Consider the following 21,082-nt stretch of genomic DNA (forward strand, 5'->3'; position numbering starts at 1 on the left):
ATGTAAGTGCCCAAGAACAGGAAGCTTGAGAAGAAAAGAAAAAAAACCATCTCATTTCCTCCTTTTGGGGGGAGAGGGATTAATAATGCCCCCGAATTTGTGTTGAGCAAATCTTTTTCAGAAAGAAATGAGCTATGCATAGAACAAGAGAAGACAAAGGGAAAAAGCAAAGGCAGGTTACTGATCCAGGGCTGAAAGAGCTGAATTTCAGAGTGATATCTATCCATAGAGCTAGTTATTAATTTAATAGTGCCTTTTTACCATGGACTGTTAAGGTTGCTGTTGTCTTCCGGTCACCACAAACACAGGTGTAATCTCCAGCGTCTTTGACTTCTAGGTCATGAATGACCAGCTCTGCAGTAGTGCCAAGTTGTCTCATTTGATATTTGTCACTTGCTTTGAGCACTTTGGACCCTATTTTCCACTGCACGGGAGCTGCTTTGCTTAGTTCACAACACAGAGAAACTGATGCTCCTTCTGTAACTTCTTCATTTTTCAATTCTTCCTTGAAAAGCGCCGGCAGGGCTGGGAATGGAAAGTCAATACACAGCGTATTTAAACTAAGACCTCTGCAGTTTGCAGTTGGCATCAAGAACCCTTTTAATTTATGTTTAAATCTTGCCAAGTCAGGGACTTTAGTCTAGCCATTCAGGTTGAGGTTATCACTACGATGATCTGGAAAACTGAACCCAGCAGTAACAGCAGGAAAAGAAGAACTGTGCTGAAAGAAGAACTGTGTCAAAATACAAGTGGCTGGATGGATTCAAGATGTAACCTAGAGAATGTATCTCAGGGCCACCCTCCATGGGGGCAGGATATCTCAGCTGGTCGAACACCAGCATTCCTAGGCACTATTCCTTTAAATTTACAGCATAGCAGCTTGTCCGCATGGAGAAACAGCCATTTCCTCTACTCCCTTTGCAGGGATATCAGACCAAATTAAGATGGCAGAACAAGAAGTTCTCCTTTCCTGCACACACGAATTCCTAGGAAAAAGTCTAAAGCTGGTAGCTGAATGATTTACACAGTACTAGTATCCTTCAGAGAAGCAAATTAAAATAAACACACATCTGCAAGGTGAATTTACCATTCACTGTCAGAGAAGCAGTGGTGCATTGGTTCCCACACACACACGTGTAGTCTCCCGCATCCTGCAGATCTAGCTCACGAATTTCGAGCTCAGCAACGGCATCATCCTGTCGCATGATGTATTTTTCACTTGCTCTGAGTATTTTGTTCCCTTTCTTCCATGACACAGATGCAGCCTTGGTCAGCTCGCAGTGCAGAGTTGCTGTTTGGCATTCTATGGCCTCCAGGTTCTTCAGTTCTTCTTTGAATATTGCAGGCAGGGCTGAAGGTCACAGAACGGACAAAGACATTAAAAACGACAAAATCCACACAGCTGATGGTAGGGAGAGGGAGAAGTTTGCTAAGGTACAGAAGCAGAGAACACTTTACGGTGGGAACACATAATTTTTTTTCCGCATAATTCTAGGACATTAAACAAACCAATAGACAAAGAAGAAAATCAGCCTGGATGCAACCAGATCTTAGAGACAGCTTACAAGTTAAATGAAACAAATTCAGCCACAGGTGAACACACAACAAATAGCAGATGAGCTGGTAGAGAAATACACGGTGTTGACAATACAGATAGATGTATATGGTTTTTACCATGCACTGTCAAGGCAGCTGTTGTCTCCTGTTCTCCACACACGCAAGTGTATTCTCCAGCATCCTTCAATTCTACATCATGGATAAGCAGCTTTGTGACCGTGCCCTCCTGTCTCATTTTGTATTTGTCGCTGACTTTAAGCAAACTGCTCCCCTTTCTCCACTCTACTTGAGCGACTTTGGTCAGCTCACAGCGCAGAGTGGCTGTTTGACCTTCTGTTACTTCCTCGTCCTTCAGGCTTTCCTTGATGCCTGCAGGCAGAGCTGAGGATGTAATGGACAGAGTGTTAAAATGGAGCAGCAAACACAACCTCCAGGTGAAGGGCAGGGGTGGGGGAAGGAAAAGCTAGAGGAAGAGTGGCGAGCTGCCTTAGGGCCTGATCTTGCATGTACTTCACAAGAGGATCAGGTCCTAAATATATGTATTGCATTAGGAGTTGGGGTGCAGGTCTTTCCAAATAAACCATAAAATGTGAATTAATTCTCATGACCATGACATGTAAAGTCAGACTCAGAGAAACTATGCAGAGATGACAACGGACACAGGCAACAAAACAAATCCAACCCATAAGCCTGATAATTAGGACATCTACATGATAATGGTTATTACCGTATACTGCTAAGGAAGCTGTGCACTGCTTGTCCCCACACACGCAAGTATAATCACCAGCATCATTCTCATTTAGATTATGGATCACCAGTTCTGCAGTGGCATCCTTCTGCCTCATTTTGTATTTCTCACTAGGTTTGAGTAACGTACATCCCTTTTTCCACTCCACTGAAGCCGTTTTGGTCAACTCACAGCGCAGAGTGACTACTCCACCCTCAGTAGCTTCTTCATTTCTTAATTCTTCTTTGAAGAGAGCAGGAAGGGCTAAGAACAAAGCAAACATTTTCATGACATGCTGTACTTGGTCACCAAAACAAAAAGAATAAACAGCAGGAATGGGAGGAAGTCTTCATGTATAGACAAAGCTCTAATTTCCTCAGTATAATTCAGTCTGAGAAAATAACATAGCCGGTTACACCATGGTCAGGAAGAAAAGCTAAAGAAAAAATATATAAGGTTTTGCCTTATGTGCTAAGGATACCTACACAACTAGCCCAAGAGTCAGAATGAAGCTGAGGAGCAGAATTGGACTGACCTCTCGAAAGTGCTTGGGTAATAATAAAAAAGAAAAAGAAGAGGAAGGGTGTCTCCATTGTGGACATCTGATAAAGGCCATCACAGCAGGAAGTTCAGGTGTATCCTCATACCTATCCCCCTTTTGAAACAGCTAACAATCATTCGGAGCATAAGACTGGATGGTAATGTGGTAATATTAGTTGGGGAAGCAATAGGATGGGACAATGTCTGCTAAATCTTTGGAATGGCGTGAAGACCACTTTTGTACATAGAATGTGTAGGAAAGAACAGGAGAGAAGGCTCTCCAAGTTCTGACTCTGACTAGTAAGAAATAAATATTTGAGACTACGGATGAAGAGGATAACTGGGCTCACACCAATTATGAAGCAGAAGAGCTCATGGTTTTTAGAAATAGCAATAATGGAGAAGAACAAAAGGAAACTTCTGTTTGCAGCAAGAAAGCAAGATTAAATAAATGCAAGAATTGTTATTTATGACCAAGCAGAAACAAACTTACAGGACAAGGCAGTGTGACAAAGTGGTAACTTCTTGAAGAAACAATATCAAGGGCAATAATTACAATATTAACTACAAACTATCCCTCCTCAAGGAAACATCAGGAATAGCCTGCCTAAATCACAAATTCTTCAATGGCCTGAAACTCAAGAGACCTATAAAATGCGAGAGATATTAATGAGCGTGAAGTAATTATTACAGAACATAGGGCCAAAATGAGAAAGGCCAGGTACCCTGCATGTCTCAAGAAGTTCAGGGGCAGTTCCTCATTCCTGGGCTCTGTCATCTGATGGGCAAAGGGAGGGAGAAACTCACAGTGGAAGAATGAATTGAGCAAAGTTCCTCAAGACTCTGTCTGGAGTTCAGTACTATTCAGGATTTTCTTTAGTGATGTGGACAATGAAATTCAGAGTAGTCTTATTAAATTTGCAGATGATACAAAGCTGGGAAGGAAGAGAAGCTCAAAGCACTTTGCGAGAGGATTAGGATGAAGAGGATCTTGACAAAACAGTGGTGTGAAAAATAGGCTGCAATTCAGCAAGAGCAGGTGCAAAATATATTCAGGAGCAGTCAGCAACACAAGTACAAGATGGGGAGCAATAGGGAGCAGATCTGCAGAGAGGGATTTGGGGTTAACAAGAGATCACATAGCAAATTCAAGTCAAAAGTGCAATTTCGATGTGAATAAAGCAATCATCATAATAGGATATATAAACGGGAGTGTCATATGCAAGACATATGAAGTTCCTTCATCCTACTCCACTCTGGTAAAACCTCGGATGGAGCATTTTTGTCCATTTTGGGGCACCACACTTCTAGAAAGATGTGGATCAACTGAAGATGGTCCAGAAAGCAACAAGGGTGGGCCAAAGTCTAGAAAACATGACTTATGCAGAAAAAGTAAAAGACTTGAAGTTGCTTAGGCCAGAAAAGAGAAGATAAAATGGAGACATGACAAAAGTTTTCAAATCTGTAGAAGAGTTTCAGAAAGAGAATGATAATAAATATTTCTCCATGTCCACAGAAAATGGGACAAGAAGTAATGACTTAAGCCAACCTAAGAAAGATTTTGGTTTGGCACTGGGAAGAACTTTCCAGCAATAATGATAGTCAGGCAGTGGAGTGAGTTATTGAAGGTATTGTGGATTCTTTACCACTGGAGGTTTTTAAGCACAGGCTAGGCAGAGGTGCCTTGGGGCTCAAGGGTGGACTAGATAATCTGCAGAATCCTTTCCAGTTCTATTTTCTATAGTTAAACTGGGGGTTCAAGACTGAAATCATCCTTTTTATTGGTAAATATCAAGATGAAAGGGTCTTGGTAGCAGAGCAAAGAAACTGATTCGTTGACTTTCCAGGTGAGAAAGATGGATGTAACTCTACTGCTTGCTGTCCTCGCTGTCAAGTTCAAGAATCAAGTTCTGTTTGTGTTATTTAAAATTATCTGTCAAATCTTAACATAAAGTGATCTTAGATTTCAAGTTAAGAAAAATGAATGCACCAGCTACTCCATCTCTCCCCGCTCAAGTCCAAAGCAGGTAAAGCAAAACAAAAAATGCAAGCAAGTGGAATCCTTCAGCTTTAAGTGTGATATAAAGCAGTGTAACCATGCATCAACCAGAGCAGGAAGAGGAAAACAGAGAAGAATATTAGTATAACCAATGAAACTAGAATTCTAGTTAGAAATGGATGAAAATCAGAAAAAAAGGCAAGAAAACACATTATAAAAACAATTAATGATGGCAAGAGAAAGAATTCATTTTGAGTCAGTATTGAGGCTTCTAGAGGAGGTAAGAGAAATGTCACACATTAAAATCTGACTTTCTGATTCAGGTATTTTACCATGCACTATCAGTGCTGCAGTAGTCTTCTTGTCTCCACACACGCAGGTATAGTCCCCAGCATCCTTGACTTCTAAAGCATGGATCAGCAGTTGTGTAGTGGTACCTTCCTGTCTCATAGTGTATTTTTCACTTGATTTGAGCACTTTGTGCTTCTTTTTCCACTCCACAGAGGCAGCCCTAGATAGCTCACATTGGAGTGTGGCTGTTTCACCTTCTGTGGCTTCCTCATTCTTCATTTCTTCCTTGAAGTGTACAGGCAATGCTGAGGAATTCAAAATGAACAGAATGCATGACCATAGCAGCTATCCAAATAACTATTTATCTGTGGTCCATGGACTACATGTGACAAGCAAAGCTTTCCCTAATAACGCAGGATTAATGATCACTCTGAGAACCACATGATGGTGACTTGAGAAAGGTGGAGAACACCTTGCTCACAAGGCAGAGGTTTTTCTTACAGACTGCTCTGTGGAAGGAAAATAGAGAACCACACCAGTCTCGATTTCTTCAAACTCTGCAGGACTGAGTCCTGCATTACTTTGGCTATTGCCTAGCAAAACAGAAAATAAAGCCTAACTGGAATGTCTGTTCTATCGCAATGCAAATCATTTCTAAAAAGGTTTGTAAATGATAGCTATCTGAGGCATCAATCTCACTTTTCCATGAGATGTCTCCTCAGAACACGGTTAAGTAGACCTTAACTGTCATATTATTCTCAAAGAATGTTTAATACCAGGATGAAAACTATCTCAAAAATATCCCATCATTAAATCGTAATATTCTCTGCCTTAGGATTGTAACGTCATTACAATCAACATAGTGATGACATATGATAGTCCTTTTTTAGGAACTACTACTGAACATGAACATCAAAGTGAGTTGGAACCAAGACGAATATCCCAACGGAACCTGGAATTTTTGCAGTGAATGCTTGACCAGTACCTGATACTGACCAGCACATTCAGGCCCTTATTTCTATGTCCATCCAGTTTTCTAAACTGATCAGAAACAGGGTTCCAATTTCGAAGCTGATACTACCATGCTTTTAAAAAACAGATGGTTGAAAATAATGCACTGAAATGGGAATATATTTTTTACCGTTCACTTTTAGTGCAGCTGTGGTTTCCTGATCTCCATAGCGGCATGTGTAATCTCCAGCATCTGTCAGATCTAAATCACGAATCATCAGCTCGGCAATTGAGCCCTCAAGTTTTATGGTGAACTTCTCATCTGGCTTCAGGACTCTGTCACCTTTTCTCCATTCCACGGAAGCTGCAGGCTTGTTCAGTTCACAGCATAAAGTGGCCATGCCACTTTCTGTGGCTTCCATGTTCTTCAATTCTTTCTTAAAATGTGGAGGAAGGGCTGAAGATCATAGGTTAAGAGAGAGCACTTTAAAAATGAGGAAATACTGCATCTTGATTGCTCCACTGGATTAAAACCCTTAAGCTCTAAAAATTTTGATTAAAATATACGGTACCTGAGTGGCAAATTACAGTGATTTCAGGGGCATCCCTGCCTTTTGCTTTGCAATAGGCCACATTTGGCATTGTCACAACTGAACTGGAAATCAGTGTTGCAAAACTCAGTATCAGAAGATATGCTTTAAAGGCATTTTAAAATATAAATAGTAGAAAGCTGACCCTGAACTTTCAAGGAACTACGCACAGCTCTAGCCTGTGCTAAGATTAGATGAATACTTAAAATGAACACGATCCGTTACTTAACCTCCAAGACACAGTGTATCATTCCTACCTGTCTTTCTCTATTTTATCACAACGGATAATCACCTTTTAATTCCATTCAAGAAAAAATAAATGAAATCTCAGTGATACACCTAGAGAAATTAATTCTCTGGAAATACGTAAAGTGTTATTTATGACTTCACCAAGGTCTTCATTATCTACCTCCAGATTGTATTAACAAGAAAAATCAGGGACTAAAAAGACTGTATGATGCTATTTATCAGCCCCAAGTGAGGGAAAGATATCCCCAGCGCTTGGTACAGCTGTCATAAAATTTAAAATAATAGATGGAATCAAGATCAGTTTGTGATCCTGCTTGAGATCACAGATGACAATGCAGAAAATCCCTATTAAACCCATGTATTTTACCATGCACTGTCAATGACGCAGTCGTCGTCTTGTCTCCGCACACACATGTGTAATCTCCCGCATCTTGCTCCTCCAAGCCATGGACTGTCAGCTCCGCAATGGAATCCTTCAATCTCATTTTGTACTTGTCACTAGGCTTGAGGACTTCTTGCCCTCTCCTCCACTCCACTGGAGCGGATTTAGTTAGCTCACAGCGTAGAGTAGCTGTTCCGTCTTCTGTGGCTTCCATATTAATGAGTTCTTTTTTGAATAATGCAGGCAAAGCTAAGGGATGTAATATAAACAAAGAGTCCATCAAAACCATTAATCAGATCTTGAGGAGCACAGGACTAGGTTCTGAGCCCTGTCCTTCGCTATTAGAGCAAACTAAATCACAGTCTCCTTCAACAGTGATCCTGCACTATCTTGAAAATTGCATCTATTAGAAAACTACTGCGGGACCTTAGAGGGATAATTGTCACAATAACCTTCTTCTAATGTTGACTTATGCAGCATGCTCACCATTTCCCAGCTGATTCCAATAGTCCTCTGTATCTACTGCCATGTGAGTCCATCTGTCCTGAACACTAATCACTTGACTGAAAGTCATTGCCCTTGATGACAGCCTTGTTTTTTGCAGATCTCTACAGGAAATACCTTCCCCGATATCATAATTTACCTTTCTTGATCAGAAAAAAACTGGCAAACTAACTTTAGGTGCACCTTTAAGCCATAATTTCCAAGGGCATAATGGCTCTAATATCAGGAACTGGGGGCAGGGGGAGGTTTTTCAGCAAGTGACTGGCACGGGGAAGAAAATGCTAGTTTAGAAGGGAAAAACAGAAGTGTATTTGATCAGGATAAAGAAGAGGAAGGAAAAGCATGCAGAGAAATCTGAGAGAAGAGAGAGTTTTGCCTCCACAGTTTTGTCCATGTCCTTAAAAGCATTTCAGCATTAAGATACATCTCAAATGGAAACAATTCTTTCATTTACTGGAACTACATGTGAATTGCCTCCGCTAAAGCATAACCAAGACTGTCACACTATTCACCATGGCAGAGGGAGGAACAAAATTTCTCTCACTACTCCTTAAATCAGGACCTTCAGAAAAATGATTTGGGTTTTTTCTTCCCCATCAGCAGGATGTATCACAGTCCTGCAAGGAAGAAGCACAGTCATCCATTCCTGAACGAAAAAAAAAAACCACCTCTTCCTAACTGAGCTCAGCATTTTTAAAACAAACTTTCCTTCAAGTTAAGCATTGAAATCCACTGATGCAAGTGAGACGTGAGTGCCAAATTCTCTGAAAACAAACACGTTGTGAGAGGCCTAGTCACTTCTGGCCTTACATATGGGTGCTTTTTTCGCTTTAAAATGAGCCAGCAGACCAAGAAAAGGCTGCAGAATCAAAACATCAAAACAGGCAAGAAAGGGACATCTCAAAGAAAAGGGGGATCTCTGAGATACCGATACCATAAGCGAGAATTGGTTTCTTTACCATGGACTGTCAATACAGCCGAGGTCTTCTGATCTCCACACACACACATATATTCTCCTGTATCTTCTACCTCCAGGTCTCGTATCAGTAGTTCTGCAGAAGTATCTTCCTGTCTCATCCTATACTTATCACTCGGTTTGAGAAGCTTGTCCCCTTTTTTCCACTCCACCGGGACACCGACTTTGCTTAGCTCACAGCGCAGAGTGGCTGTTGCACCATCTGTGGCTTCTCTGTTCTTCAGCCCTTCTTTGAAAAACGCAGGCAAAGCTGAGAGACAGCAAGATGGGCAGTGAGAAGTAATGCTCCAAAGAGTTAAAATTAAACATCCTCCTCCTTGTCCCTATTATCTTGAACTGATATGCCAATACAAGAACATAAACTGTCACAAGCCTCCAGGAATCAGTATGAGGAAAGAAATCGTATCACCAGGCAAGGACTCAATAGTTGCAGTAATACACAGAGATATTTTACATGTACTTAGAGTCACAGATCAATACAGACAGAAGTAGAAAACATCAGTAGAAAACCCAATTTTTTCCTGTAAAATTTCAAGCAAAAAATAAATCTTAATTTGAAATTTTTGAAAAAAAATTGGTTTTCTCATATGAACTTTTAAACTGAAATGAAAGGAGGATGTTCGCTCTGCCTTCACATATTTAAGCAAATGAAAAGACATTCGACATAAAAAATGAAACACTGAAGTTTCATTCTAAAATGTCAGTTTGAAATGAAAATATTCATTTCAGTACATGGTGGGAAAACTAACATTTTTACCTGAACTGACATTCTCTTTCAAACACATCCGTTTCAGCAAAAATCAAAGTTCTCACTGAGAATGACTGGCAGCTAGAAGGTTTCAGCTTGCTTTACACATGAGACTAACTGAATACAATGACAACTGGCCCGTATGTATAAAAGCACCTTGTTGTCCCAGGAATGAAGTATGGGAGTAAGATTGCAAGTTCCCTGAAAAAAGCTTATCGGGGAATAACCTAATTTCTATGAATTTTTGGAAACCTAAAAATCGCTAAGTCACAGTGAAGGAGGTGGCAGGGCGCACTGGGTGCCCATCCAAATGAACGGAGGAAACACTACAGTTACTTTAAGCACGTTTCTGGGTTTGCGTGTTTTACCATGTACTGTTAAAACAGCCATAGTCTGCTGGTCTCCGCACACACAGCAATAATTTCCAGCATCCGCCGTGTCTACGTTTTGGATTATGAGCTCAGCAACGACACCTTCTCGTTTCATTCTATACTTGTCACTTGATTTGAGGGTCTTGAGTCCCTTTTTCCACTCCACGTTAGCGGCAGCCTTGTTCAGCTCACAGCGCAGAGAGACGCTTTTACCTTCCGTAGCTTCTTCATCCACCAGTTCTTTGATGAAAAGAGTAGGTAGGACTGTAGAGTAAATGCAATATGGACATGGCATCAAAGCTGAGAAAGTCTGACCCATGAACTTACTCTCTTTTCTTATTTCTCTGCAGCTGCATGTCACTGATGCCATAAAACCTTTACATTTCAGGACTCTGTTAAAATCTCTAGCATTTCAAGAGATTTCAGTTTGCCTTTTAATTTCCTGTCCTCACCCTTTAAAATCTGCTTCAAAAGCCTGTCTTTCTATCTGCAGCCTTAGTTGACAAGATCGAGTCATCACCCTTTATTATATGCATCAACAGAAGTATAGGCATAAAACCAGAGGCCACATTTCAACGTGAGGCCTAAAGCTTTTTCTTTCCTTTGAGAGAACCAGCGGTTCCACAGAAATGCCCGATTTATTGCACTGTCTGTACTTCTATAAACAGGGCTCCTTCAAATAAAACAGTTACAAACAGGCTGCCAGCTTTCTGCAGAGATAAAATACGTGCTTTGGGAGACTAAAAAAAATAATTGACAAAAAAGGGGTGGGAACTGCAGGAGCATAAAAAGGCTGCGTTTTCATTAAGACAGTCAGTGTGTAGCATCATATACTGACAAAAGCTTGCTCGTCTTGGGAGCAACGTTCTAAGTAACACAAAGCAAATATTAGTCCCACTTTTAGGACAATTCCTGTGGGAAAACTTTTAAACAAGCAGCTACACTGGACTAGGAGATTGTACTGAGTTGGGAACCTGTACTCCATTTGCTGTTTAAACATAGCATCTAGGAAGACAAACAGCACATCAAGAAGAGATCGGGTAAAAAGAGAGAGAAGAAAAACAGGAAAGAAAAATCAATCAGCAATGGAGGAGCTGGAAAATATACAGGAAAAAGATGCAATAGGAGAAAAAGAGGAAGAGTGTCTGGAATATACAGGTTTACTTGGGGCATGCGCCTCGGATTTCTTTTTACCATTTACTATCAACGCAGCTGTAGTCTGTTGATCTCCACACGCGCAGCTGTAATCGCCAGCATCTGTCAAATCCAAATCCTGGATCATCAGCTCCACAAAGGGGCCTTCCTGTTTTATTTTGTATTTCTCACTTGGCTTGAGAACCTGACGCCCCTTTCTCCATTCGGCCGGGGCTGACTTGCTGAGTTTACACTGCAAAGCGACTGCCTCTCCCTCCGTAGCTTTCTTGTTCACCAGTTCTTCTTGGAAGAGGATAGGCAAGGCTGAAGGACGCAATACCAACAGAGACGGAATCAGAGCTAGAATGAAATGACCTGGACTTTTCCGTGAGCTACCAGACTGCAGCATATACATTTAGTTAAACATGCGTTACTGCTAGATGAATAGAGTGGTAAGTTTGGGGGGGGGGGGAGAACTCCTACAGTAAAGGAAAAGAAATGAGAGAAAACAGCACAGAACCTAGCTATGCTGCGTCAAAGCAAAAAAGCACAGGGAAATGTCCTTTAGCAGGGTGACTCATAGTCATCACAGAGCTAAGAACATGAAACCTCTCCAAGAAACCATACTGGCAGGTCCTCAGAAGATCAGAAAACACCGAGCGTCCAACACACGAAGTTTCAGGGAAGGGCTAAATGATAAACAGGGGTAGAACGTTTACCGTTCACTCGCAAAGCAGCTGTTGTCTTCTGGTCTTCGCACACGCAAGTGTAATTCCCAGCATCCGTCAATTCCAGATCCTGGATTACCAGCTCGGCAAAACGGCCTTCCTGTCTCATTTTGTATTTGCTGCTTGGCATCAGCACCTTCTCGTCCTTCCTCCACTCGACCGAGTCAACCGCCTTGCTCAGCTCGCACTGCAGAGTGGCCGTTCCGCTCTCTGTGCCTTCCTCGTTCTTCAGTTCTTTTTTGAAACGAACTGGCAGGGCTGAGAGACGCACAATGAACAGGCATTGCAACTCAAAGCCTTACCCCAGCACCTCCGGTAAAAGGCTGAACTGTGATTTATCACGTAACTACCCAGGCCTTATTCCAACACTCTTATCCTCAAACACATCCTGCCATTTCTCTGGCTGGAAGAAAAAAACCCTTAAGTGAACTGTTCTTTGGGAATCAAAGCCTCTGATTCGGTTTGGATCACACATATTATTGACAAACTTATCCTCATCATTAAGGGTGCTAAGCCCTCCTTAACAGAAAATCCCAAGGTGTCTTATGTTTCCATACTAATTCAATAAAACACACAAGCACGTCAGCAGCATTCATTTGAGAAAGGTCTCCGGGAAGACAGCACAACACACATACATGCAACACAGAGCACACTGAACGCTGATGGTGGATGGGGAATGGAGAAAGCAGTGACATGGTAACATGAAAAATAAGGATGAAAAAAGTAGAAGCGAGACATAAAGATAGGTGTTGTTAGGAACTACGCAGAAAGGAGGATGGAGGGGATGGACAAAAACGTTCCAGAGTTTCACGGGTCATTTCTGACTTTTTACCATTCACTGATAAGGCTGCTGTGGTTTTTTCGTTTCCCACTACACAGGTATAGTCTCCAGCATCCTTTGAGTCCAGATCGTGGATCAGCAGCTCAGCCACAGCACCCTCTCGTTTCATCCTGTACTTCTTACTTGGTCTGAGAACAGTGTGCCCCTTCCTCCACTCCACGGGGGCCTCCCTGCTCAGCTCGCAGCGTAGGCTGGCTGTCCCCCCTTCCAAAGCTTCCAAGCTCTTAAGATCTTCTTTGATGAGTGCACAGATGGCTGAGGGATGAAGCGTTCATTTTATTTAAGGGGCATCGGTACCAATCGGTTACCTCATAAGGGACTTAAACAGTGCCAAAAACAATTCCCTTGGTATACAGCTAATTAACTGCGACTCACCTGCACTTCCAGGACTTTAGTTGCATTTATATTAGCACACCATGAAATCAAGGGAAATAAAAACAAGATAATTATTTTACAATAATTTGATATCAAAGTAAGAACTCCTCTGTTGCCCAAATACTGTTGGTCACAGACACATGAAAAAAATGGCTCAGCAGCTGAAGGAAAGAACTGCACAGTCTCTAACAAAATAGCCGAGGCCATTCTTACCTCCTGGCTTAGAGCTCAGACAAGTGTCTCTGTCCAGAGCAGAAAACAGAATAGTTATTTCAGAAGCAAGGATAGATATTTTACCAGACCAGGAATATTTGATTGGCAGGACCTAGCAGGACCATGGCAAAAACAACAACAAATAGTCACAAGCCGGTATCTTATTCTTACCATGGATTTTGACTTGGGCTGTGGTCTGCTGGTCTCCAGTGTCACAGGTGTATCTTCCTGCATCTTCTGCCTCTGCATTATGAATCACCAGCTCCGCCACTGTCCCCTTCTGCTTCATTTCATATTTGGCACTTGCCTGGATCGTCTCTCCTCCCTTCTTCCACACCACAGGTGCGTCAGGTTTTGTGAGTTCACAGCGCAAAGAGACAGTTTTCCCCTCTTCCATTTCCGTGCTCTCCAGGGTTTGTTTGAAGAGGACAGGCACAGCTAGAGCACAGAAACACAGAGATCAGGTATGGCACGTACCTTCTCCTGTTCTTCTCCCGCTGTGCAATAAGCACTCCAGGGCAGCTGTCACTCCTTAAAACTAACACACTTCCAGCCAGTCCTCTTTCATAAGAGCAGAGCAGTGGGATAGGCAGCAGCAGAGAGTTTTCTTCCCAACCATGTCACTCTGTTTGGGAGCAGGAAGAAAACTCTCTCCCAGGTATTATCAGATCATTAGGGATTCCTTGGGGTATGAGAGAAGTTTCTCTTATCTTTTGTAGGGACTACTTCACGGTCCTCTGCGCATCCTCACCTATCAAATCCCCAGCCGCTGCAGGGCTCTGTGACAGTACTCACGCCCTCTCTCTCTCCTGCTTTCCTCTGTGGCATGCACTACTTTTCAAGGTCTCCAATTCTAATTCCAGTCTTAACCACAGCCATGTAAAATAGCTAATAGTTTGGGAACTCTGGCATGCAGCGTATAGAACATGAAACCTTAACATTTATTTCCACCTCAGTGGGAAGTTACAGGCCTAAAATCCCAGAAACATAATGTGAAACCACATTCAAGAAATACATAAATGTACTTACAAGTATACATATTATTGTTAAATTTTAACCATGAATTCACAGATGGCACTGCTGCAATAAAGAAGTGCTGTTTCTTTATAGCAACTCTATTACACAATGCATTAGGAAAGTGTTGCCACGTATCTAGTCTGCCTACCATTTACTTTCACCCGAGCAGTGGTCTTCAGTTCCCCAGCGCTGCAGGTATAGATCCCAGCGTCTACTGACTCGACATCTCGAATAATGAGTTCTGCCACAGTACCGTGCTGTTTAAACTCATACTTCTCGCTGGCATAGAGAACAGTGTCTCCCTTCATCCATTTCACTGGCATATCAGGTTTGCTGAGCTCACAGGTCAGCTTGACTTGTTTTCCTTCTTTAGCCTCTTCATTTCGGAGCTCTTGCTTGAAAAGAACAGGTTGCTCTGAAAGGGAATATTGCAAATGTTTAAGGAAATGCATGAGCTTGGAAATCACTTTTTTCCTTTTTGTTTCAACCCTTTTTGTTCAGATACAAAACTACAGAAACAAAAAAAAAAACTAGCAAGCAAACTAAATAGATTTTTTTTACAATTCAGCACTCCACAGCAGCAAAAAAATGCTTAAGACCATATACTTTTTTCTTTTAACTACTGTTTGGACTATTCAAGACATTGCCACTATTACTGTTGTTACTGTAAGCACTAGCGTTAAACACTGCTGTTGCTACTAATGACACAAACAGTATGGAATTGGTTTCAGCACTCCAAAGAATAGCGTGAAATTTCAGCCCTCAAAGATCTTAAGCAGTGGCCAGTTACTTAGTTATTTGAATTTTGATTCCCTGTGCCCTCAGCAGTGAAAGGAAAACAGAAATGGTGTAATATAACGCAGAGACTCTGCCAGGGCCCAGGCGTTAAGAGAAAATTTCCTCCTTCAGCTTCCACATATCATTCCGGGATGACAGCCAGATCCATGGAGCGAGGCAGAGAAGACACAGAACAACAAAGGTCAGTGCCATCAGCGAACCAACTTCTGGAGAAGCTCCTGGTGATACAATTCTCAGAAGTTGGTCAGGGATGGGAGACACTGAACTGAGTTGCGGATTGCTGGTTGGAACTGGACCACAGACACAAAAAGCTGCAAAACCTTACCGAGGCGATCTCATGCATAACACGGAGGACACAAAGAAACGACAAAGCATCTTCTGACACGACCAGTGGTACTAATTTCTCATTATGAGAACCAACAACATATTTTTAACAGACATGAAGGACAAGCTTAAAAACCAGCACAGAACAGACACAGAGAGGAAAGCAGAGCTGCCAGTGAAAGGGTCCCGGTGGAGATTCCCATTCAGGCTCTATCCCAGCCTGGGATTCCAGGCTTTAAGATGAGTTAGTGTAGAGCAGGCACTTATTGTGGAAGAGGAAGGAGGAAGAAACCTCTACTGAGGTCGTGAAAAGAAAGAACAGTTTCTTGCTGTCTTCTGCTGTCTTCTAGTACAGGCTTATGAACGCGCAAGTCTTCTCCCTGACCATCGCCGTGCCATCCTATCTCTGCTCAAGGAAAACCAGCGGAGGTATGCAGTGAACCATCCCCATACTATAATATTCCCATCTAAGGTCCAACAAACACACTGGCAGTTCTCCAGGATTACAAAACATTAATTCCCTAACTCTAGCTTTATTATACACCTAACACTATTCTTGAACATACACAGGTAAACATACGATGAGGCCTAATTTGTAGCATTTTTGCTCTTTTTTTCACCTATCCACATTATCTAGCAGTTATTTCTACTTATTCTAAACTCTCCTGCAGTTTTGATGCTTGAATTACCTTTAACAACCAAACTGGCGGATGTTTTCGTATCACCAGCTTCAAAAGTAATGACCCCCGAGTCCTTCAGTGAGAGTTTTTTCAAGGTTAGCAAGTGATATCCACCAGGCTGAGACTGGATGTCATTAAGTTCATTGGTATGGAGTGGGGTTTTATCCAAAAACCACTGCACTTTGCTATAGTCTACAGGAGAGATTCTGCATTTGAACATGGCAGATTCTCCTTCTAACACATTGACATCTTCCAGGTCTTCTGTTATTAGCACTTTCTGGCCTGAAAGGAACATAGATACATCTATTACTGGAATCTCCAGCTTCTAGCATGAAAATTGGTACGGAAAATTCCAAGACTTCTTGCACGAGTATTTCATAACAACAACAACAACAACAACAACAGAATCATGATAAAGAAGTCTGAAATATAACTCTCTTGTTACTGAACAAAACAATTATTCACAGGAAGATAATATACATATTTACAGGACACACACCAAAATAGGATGAAGACAACTTCAAAATAATAAAACACGTATAGTAGAACAAGTACTCAGTACATTGTAAACCCAGTATTATAACCTTTCTCCTAAAGGAACTACCTGGAACAGGGACAAAGTGAAGCTCTGAGTGCCACTGTGTCCTAGACATCAGTGAGCCTATGAGAACTACCTCTGCTTATTGTATTTTTCTGGAGCAAATATAGCTTTCTCTCTATGGGATATGACCACTCAGCTCCCCACTTCTTTGAGCTCAGCCCGAACACAAACACAGTGGGAAATGGAGCGTCTGTCTGGGTGCAGCTTTAATAAAAGGAAATACAAAACAGCCCTGAAAAACTGTGTGTATGTGTGTATATATATACATATATATAATGTGTGTGGGTGTGTGTACATATAAAAGGTTATCACTGTACACAAAGACATACCTAATGCTGCTCCTAGTTACAAAACCAGTAGACGGAGTTTTTACTGAACCGTAAGTACGATGCTGCCATATTCTTCATGACTTATATTTATTTTACATGTTACCTCTTCGAGCCAAATAATCTTGAGCTCTGTGACAGAGATGAGTGTTTTTTTCACTCAAAAAAGTAAGTGTCAGAAACCTCAAACCAAATTCAGACGGCTCAAATCCTGAGGCAACAAGGGGGATTAAGCACACCTCCTTGCTTCTCAAAGCTGCAGTGGCAGATGGTCAGAGGTGCAGGACTCAGCCTTAACCCCCAAGCCTTTAATAACTTCACAGCACGCTGCCACTGCAGCTCCGTGTGACTGTTCTCAGATTGTTCCTCCTATTCTCTTCATTGCTTCATCTATCTCATCTCAAGAGTTTCTCCCAAATGGGGCTGTGACGAGTGGACTGTGAGAAGCAGTAACAACCAAACTTCATTTATTCCCTGTACGTACTGCCCTGCCATCTGCACTGGCCACCTCACCCCTTCCTCAGTTTGTTTGCTGCCTGTAACATCAAACAAAACCTGCTTGGGCTGTGCTTTTCAGGTGGAGGCTGCAATTCGCCTCTAAGGCACAGAGGGATGCTAAAAACATACAACGAGCACCGGACCACTCATCTACTCATCGTCTTTGAGAGGCCACTACTGGAAAGGGGCATCAAGAGACATGGAGAAAAAAGCCTAGAGGCAGAATAAGTTTTCCCTTGTCCAGCAGCAGGCACCACGAATCTTATGAATCATATATCCAGAAAGAAACACCAGCACCTCCTCACATCAGCATTTTGTTTTTTAAATCAGACCTAAAGTATTCCCAGTGTAAACGCTTCAGATCAACAGGTTGCTCTGCAAGTGCAGTTCTCAGTGTTGCTAAGATTTTGCCCATACGTCCTGCACTGTATATACACACCATGAGTCAGATATAGCCAGGAATCAGTGGCCGTACGCTGAGAAATAGATCTGCCTACGCATAGGTGGCAGCACTTAGACATCTGGCCATGCAGCCACCCAGAAGCACTGGGCTAGCTTGTATAGTTCCTTCCCTCCCAGGGTGTTTTGCCCTCCGCATGTCTGTCAACACAGGTCATGCACAGAGCTGCTGGTGAGACCAGACTGCTGGAGTTTCAGAGATCTGGCATAAATGTACAAGTTCCACCAAGGTAACACTTCCTGCTGGAGAAACAGGCTGTATAGTCATGTTCCTCCCATTTTACCTTGTACGACTAGCTTCGCTCTGGACTGGGCATCCCCAATGTCGCAGGTGTAAGTGTCATTGTCATTTTTCTCCAAGTTATTTATGGTCAGCTGCAGGAGTTTGCCTTTCTGGGTGATCTCGTATTTCCTGCTTGCCCTGAGTTCTGCTATGCCTTTCCTCCAGACCACAGAGGATGCGGCTTTCTCACTCTGGCACACAAAAACTGCAACTCCATTTTCATTGACTTTCAGATCTGAAAGTTCCTTGACAAAGTAATTGGGTTTTTCTGCAGGAAGAAAATAAAAGAGAGAATTTGTTACCCAACAAGTCCTCAGCATAAACAGCGCAATCTTGACCCTCCTCTGTCCCCAACTAGTAGAATCACAGAAAACAGAGATGGAAAGGATCTCAGAAGATCACCAAGCCCACTTCCTGCCATAGGATGTACCAGGTAAAATATTATCAGATATCTGGAAAGCTTAATGACATTGTACAGGTGATCGTGAGATCTCATCTGGCAAGCTGCATATAATGTTTGATGCCCATATTCAAAAAAAATTAATACAAATTGACATTTTTGATTAGCTCATCAATTAATGCAAAAGATTCTTCAGGACCTAGAAGGTTTTTTTGCAGAATTTTTAAAAAAATTTTAATCCATAGAAATCTTTGAAAACCAAATTTGGTCCTGTTTAGGGAAACAGGAGAGAAGAACATCTCCCACAGGTTGCAAATTTTTACCCCAACTTTTATACTTTCCAGCCCCTGCGTGCCCTTCTGCTGACCTTGCACCGTGATCCTGGCTTTCGTTTTTGAGACCTCTGTCTCACAGGTGTACTCCCCGCTGTCCTTGACTGTGGAGTCATGGATGATCAGAACGGCTTGTGTTCCCTCTTGCTGCAAGTCGTATTTCTGGCTTTTTCGGATTGCTTTGCCATCCTTGTACCACCGAATGCTTGCATCGGGTTTTGACAATTCGCAGCTCAGGCAGATGTCCTGCCCTGCTGCTGCTGTTTTATCCTCCAGTTGTTTTGTAACCTCTGTAGGTTTTTCTGAAGGAGAAAAGAGTCCTGAATAAAAATCTACAATCATGATCAATATAGGGAGTTTTGTTGTTTTTTCAACTAAAATATACAATAAATTTTCATGTTGCCCAATGAATGATTCAGGTTATGATGGGAACAGAGGGAAATAGAAGCGTTCTTGTTTAGTGCACATTCATTGCAGTTATGGGCTCTCAGTGAACAGTAGTGATCATTTATAGGAATTGCAGACTTGTCTGGATGGCATTCACATCAGAGGCTGTCATTTTGTCTTTACTGGCATGTGCATTTAGGGTGCGATTTACCTCACCAAATGCAGACATCAACCGTATGGAGATATGTTGTGGAGGCAACCACTCCAGGTCCCCTTTATAGCCAGCAGTGATCTACTCAGTACAGGCAATGGTGTTCAGGCAACAGTTCATTCTGTCCTAAATATGTCCAACTGTGGCAGAGGAACCATGTCCGAAAGCTACCCATTTCTTCTCTCTGCTGGCTACCCAGGGAGCCTTGGGGGACTATTTCAGATGCACACATTCTAGGTAGCAGCTGTGTGTACAGTTAGATATGATGAAGACCATCCCTTCAGCTTAGACTTAAAGGATATTTGCATTTACAGTTATTTGAACAGATCATTCTTGGTCCATTATTAATGGAGCTAGAGGTAGAGAGAAGTGCACTTGCAACACTAATCAGTGCATTCTGCAACTCTTCAAACATCTATAAAAAGTTTCAGCCTTTCGCTTGTTTTTCAGGGAAATTCTCAGTGCCTCTGGGCTCACAGGGAAGGTTGCTGTTCACTTCCATCACGTCAGGAGTTTGCCCTCATGGTTTACTGAGATACGCTATGAAAAGAAAACACTCAGACCCCATAATCAGTTTGATCTCATTACCTTTCACAACCAGAGAGGCCTTGGAGGTTAGACCACGGGCAGTGAAAATGACTTCTCCAGTATCAGCAACAGTCGCACTTTTGATATTGAGTGTATATTTCCGACCCATGTTAAATACTTCAAATTGCCCACCGCTTGCCACTTTGCTCCCATTCAGTGTCCAGTGGAAGTCATCGATGCTCTCATGGGACAAAATACACTCAAAAGTGCAATCTTCTCCCTCCTGGATTTCAGTATTCTTCAGCCGTTTGGTTATGCCAATGTTTAATTCTGGAAGGCAAAAAGTAGGTTAATACAATGATTATAACGAGAAAAGGCTTTAAAGACTGACATGAGTAGTGGTGTTATCATTTTTAGCTCATCTGGCTCGTTTATCTACAGGATTTGCAGGACAGCACTGCATTCCTTACTGATGCATTTGACGTGGGGAAGAGTTTTTCCGACACTTTCCCCTCAGAGTCACCGCAAGGCTATAGGAAAAGAACCATGTGAATCTCCTGGCTTCACTCTGGAATGACTGTGTGGAGAACAGCCTGCTCCGGGGAACAGAGTCAAGATTCAATAGGCTAGAGAGGGGAAAAGCTATCAGACCTAGGAAGCCTTTGGGATGCTGTGTGAAACAAAGGCTTTTGCCCATGCTGATCCGAGAAATGGGATGTTTGTGTTTGTTATTTTCTCACTGTCCAACCCCTCCTGGTGTTCAAAATGGACTGGAATTCAAAACTGGAATTCAAAAAATACCAAATAGGAGTTTGAAAGCCTTGAACACTCCTCCTTCCAACAGGCAGCCACAAGGATTAAAGGACCGGAGGAATTATTCGGGTCTTTAACAGACAATGTTCTAACTTTTACATTCCCACAACTGACTGAACTAATAGCTGAAACATGTGAAACACAAGGTTCTTTTATTTTAAGAAATTAGTAGCTCTTCTTGGGAGCATTTCTCCATTTTAGGGGTGTTCAGGAAAGAAACGTAATTGGCATGTTCTTGATATGTCCAGT

General features: G+C 42.1%; 1 protein-coding gene across 1 annotated transcript in view; it reads right to left on the reverse strand.

The window, feature by feature from the left end:
• LOC136991351 (obscurin-like) overlaps positions 1 to 21,082 on the reverse strand; it is a 146,012-nt gene that overhangs the window by 81,301 nt on the left and 43,629 nt on the right. The window contains 18 exon segments of the mRNA XM_067292218.1: positions 262 to 525; positions 1,088 to 1,351; positions 1,675 to 1,938; positions 2,285 to 2,548; positions 5,156 to 5,419; positions 6,256 to 6,522; positions 7,272 to 7,535; positions 8,750 to 9,016; positions 9,883 to 10,149; positions 11,080 to 11,343; positions 11,739 to 12,005; positions 12,580 to 12,843; positions 13,348 to 13,614; positions 14,342 to 14,608; positions 16,005 to 16,277; positions 18,164 to 18,430; positions 18,930 to 19,196; positions 20,081 to 20,350. Of these exon segments, the coding sequence (XP_067148319.1) occupies positions 262 to 525; positions 1,088 to 1,351; positions 1,675 to 1,938; positions 2,285 to 2,548; positions 5,156 to 5,419; positions 6,256 to 6,522; positions 7,272 to 7,535; positions 8,750 to 9,016; positions 9,883 to 10,149; positions 11,080 to 11,343; positions 11,739 to 12,005; positions 12,580 to 12,843; positions 13,348 to 13,614; positions 14,342 to 14,608; positions 16,005 to 16,277; positions 18,164 to 18,430; positions 18,930 to 19,196; positions 20,081 to 20,350 (4,791 nt within the window).

This window comes from Apteryx mantelli, chromosome 2 (assembly GCF_036417845.1).
Source record: "Apteryx mantelli isolate bAptMan1 chromosome 2, bAptMan1.hap1, whole genome shotgun sequence".
In the NCBI taxonomy this organism is placed as follows: Eukaryota; Metazoa; Chordata; class Aves; order Apterygiformes; family Apterygidae; genus Apteryx; species Apteryx mantelli.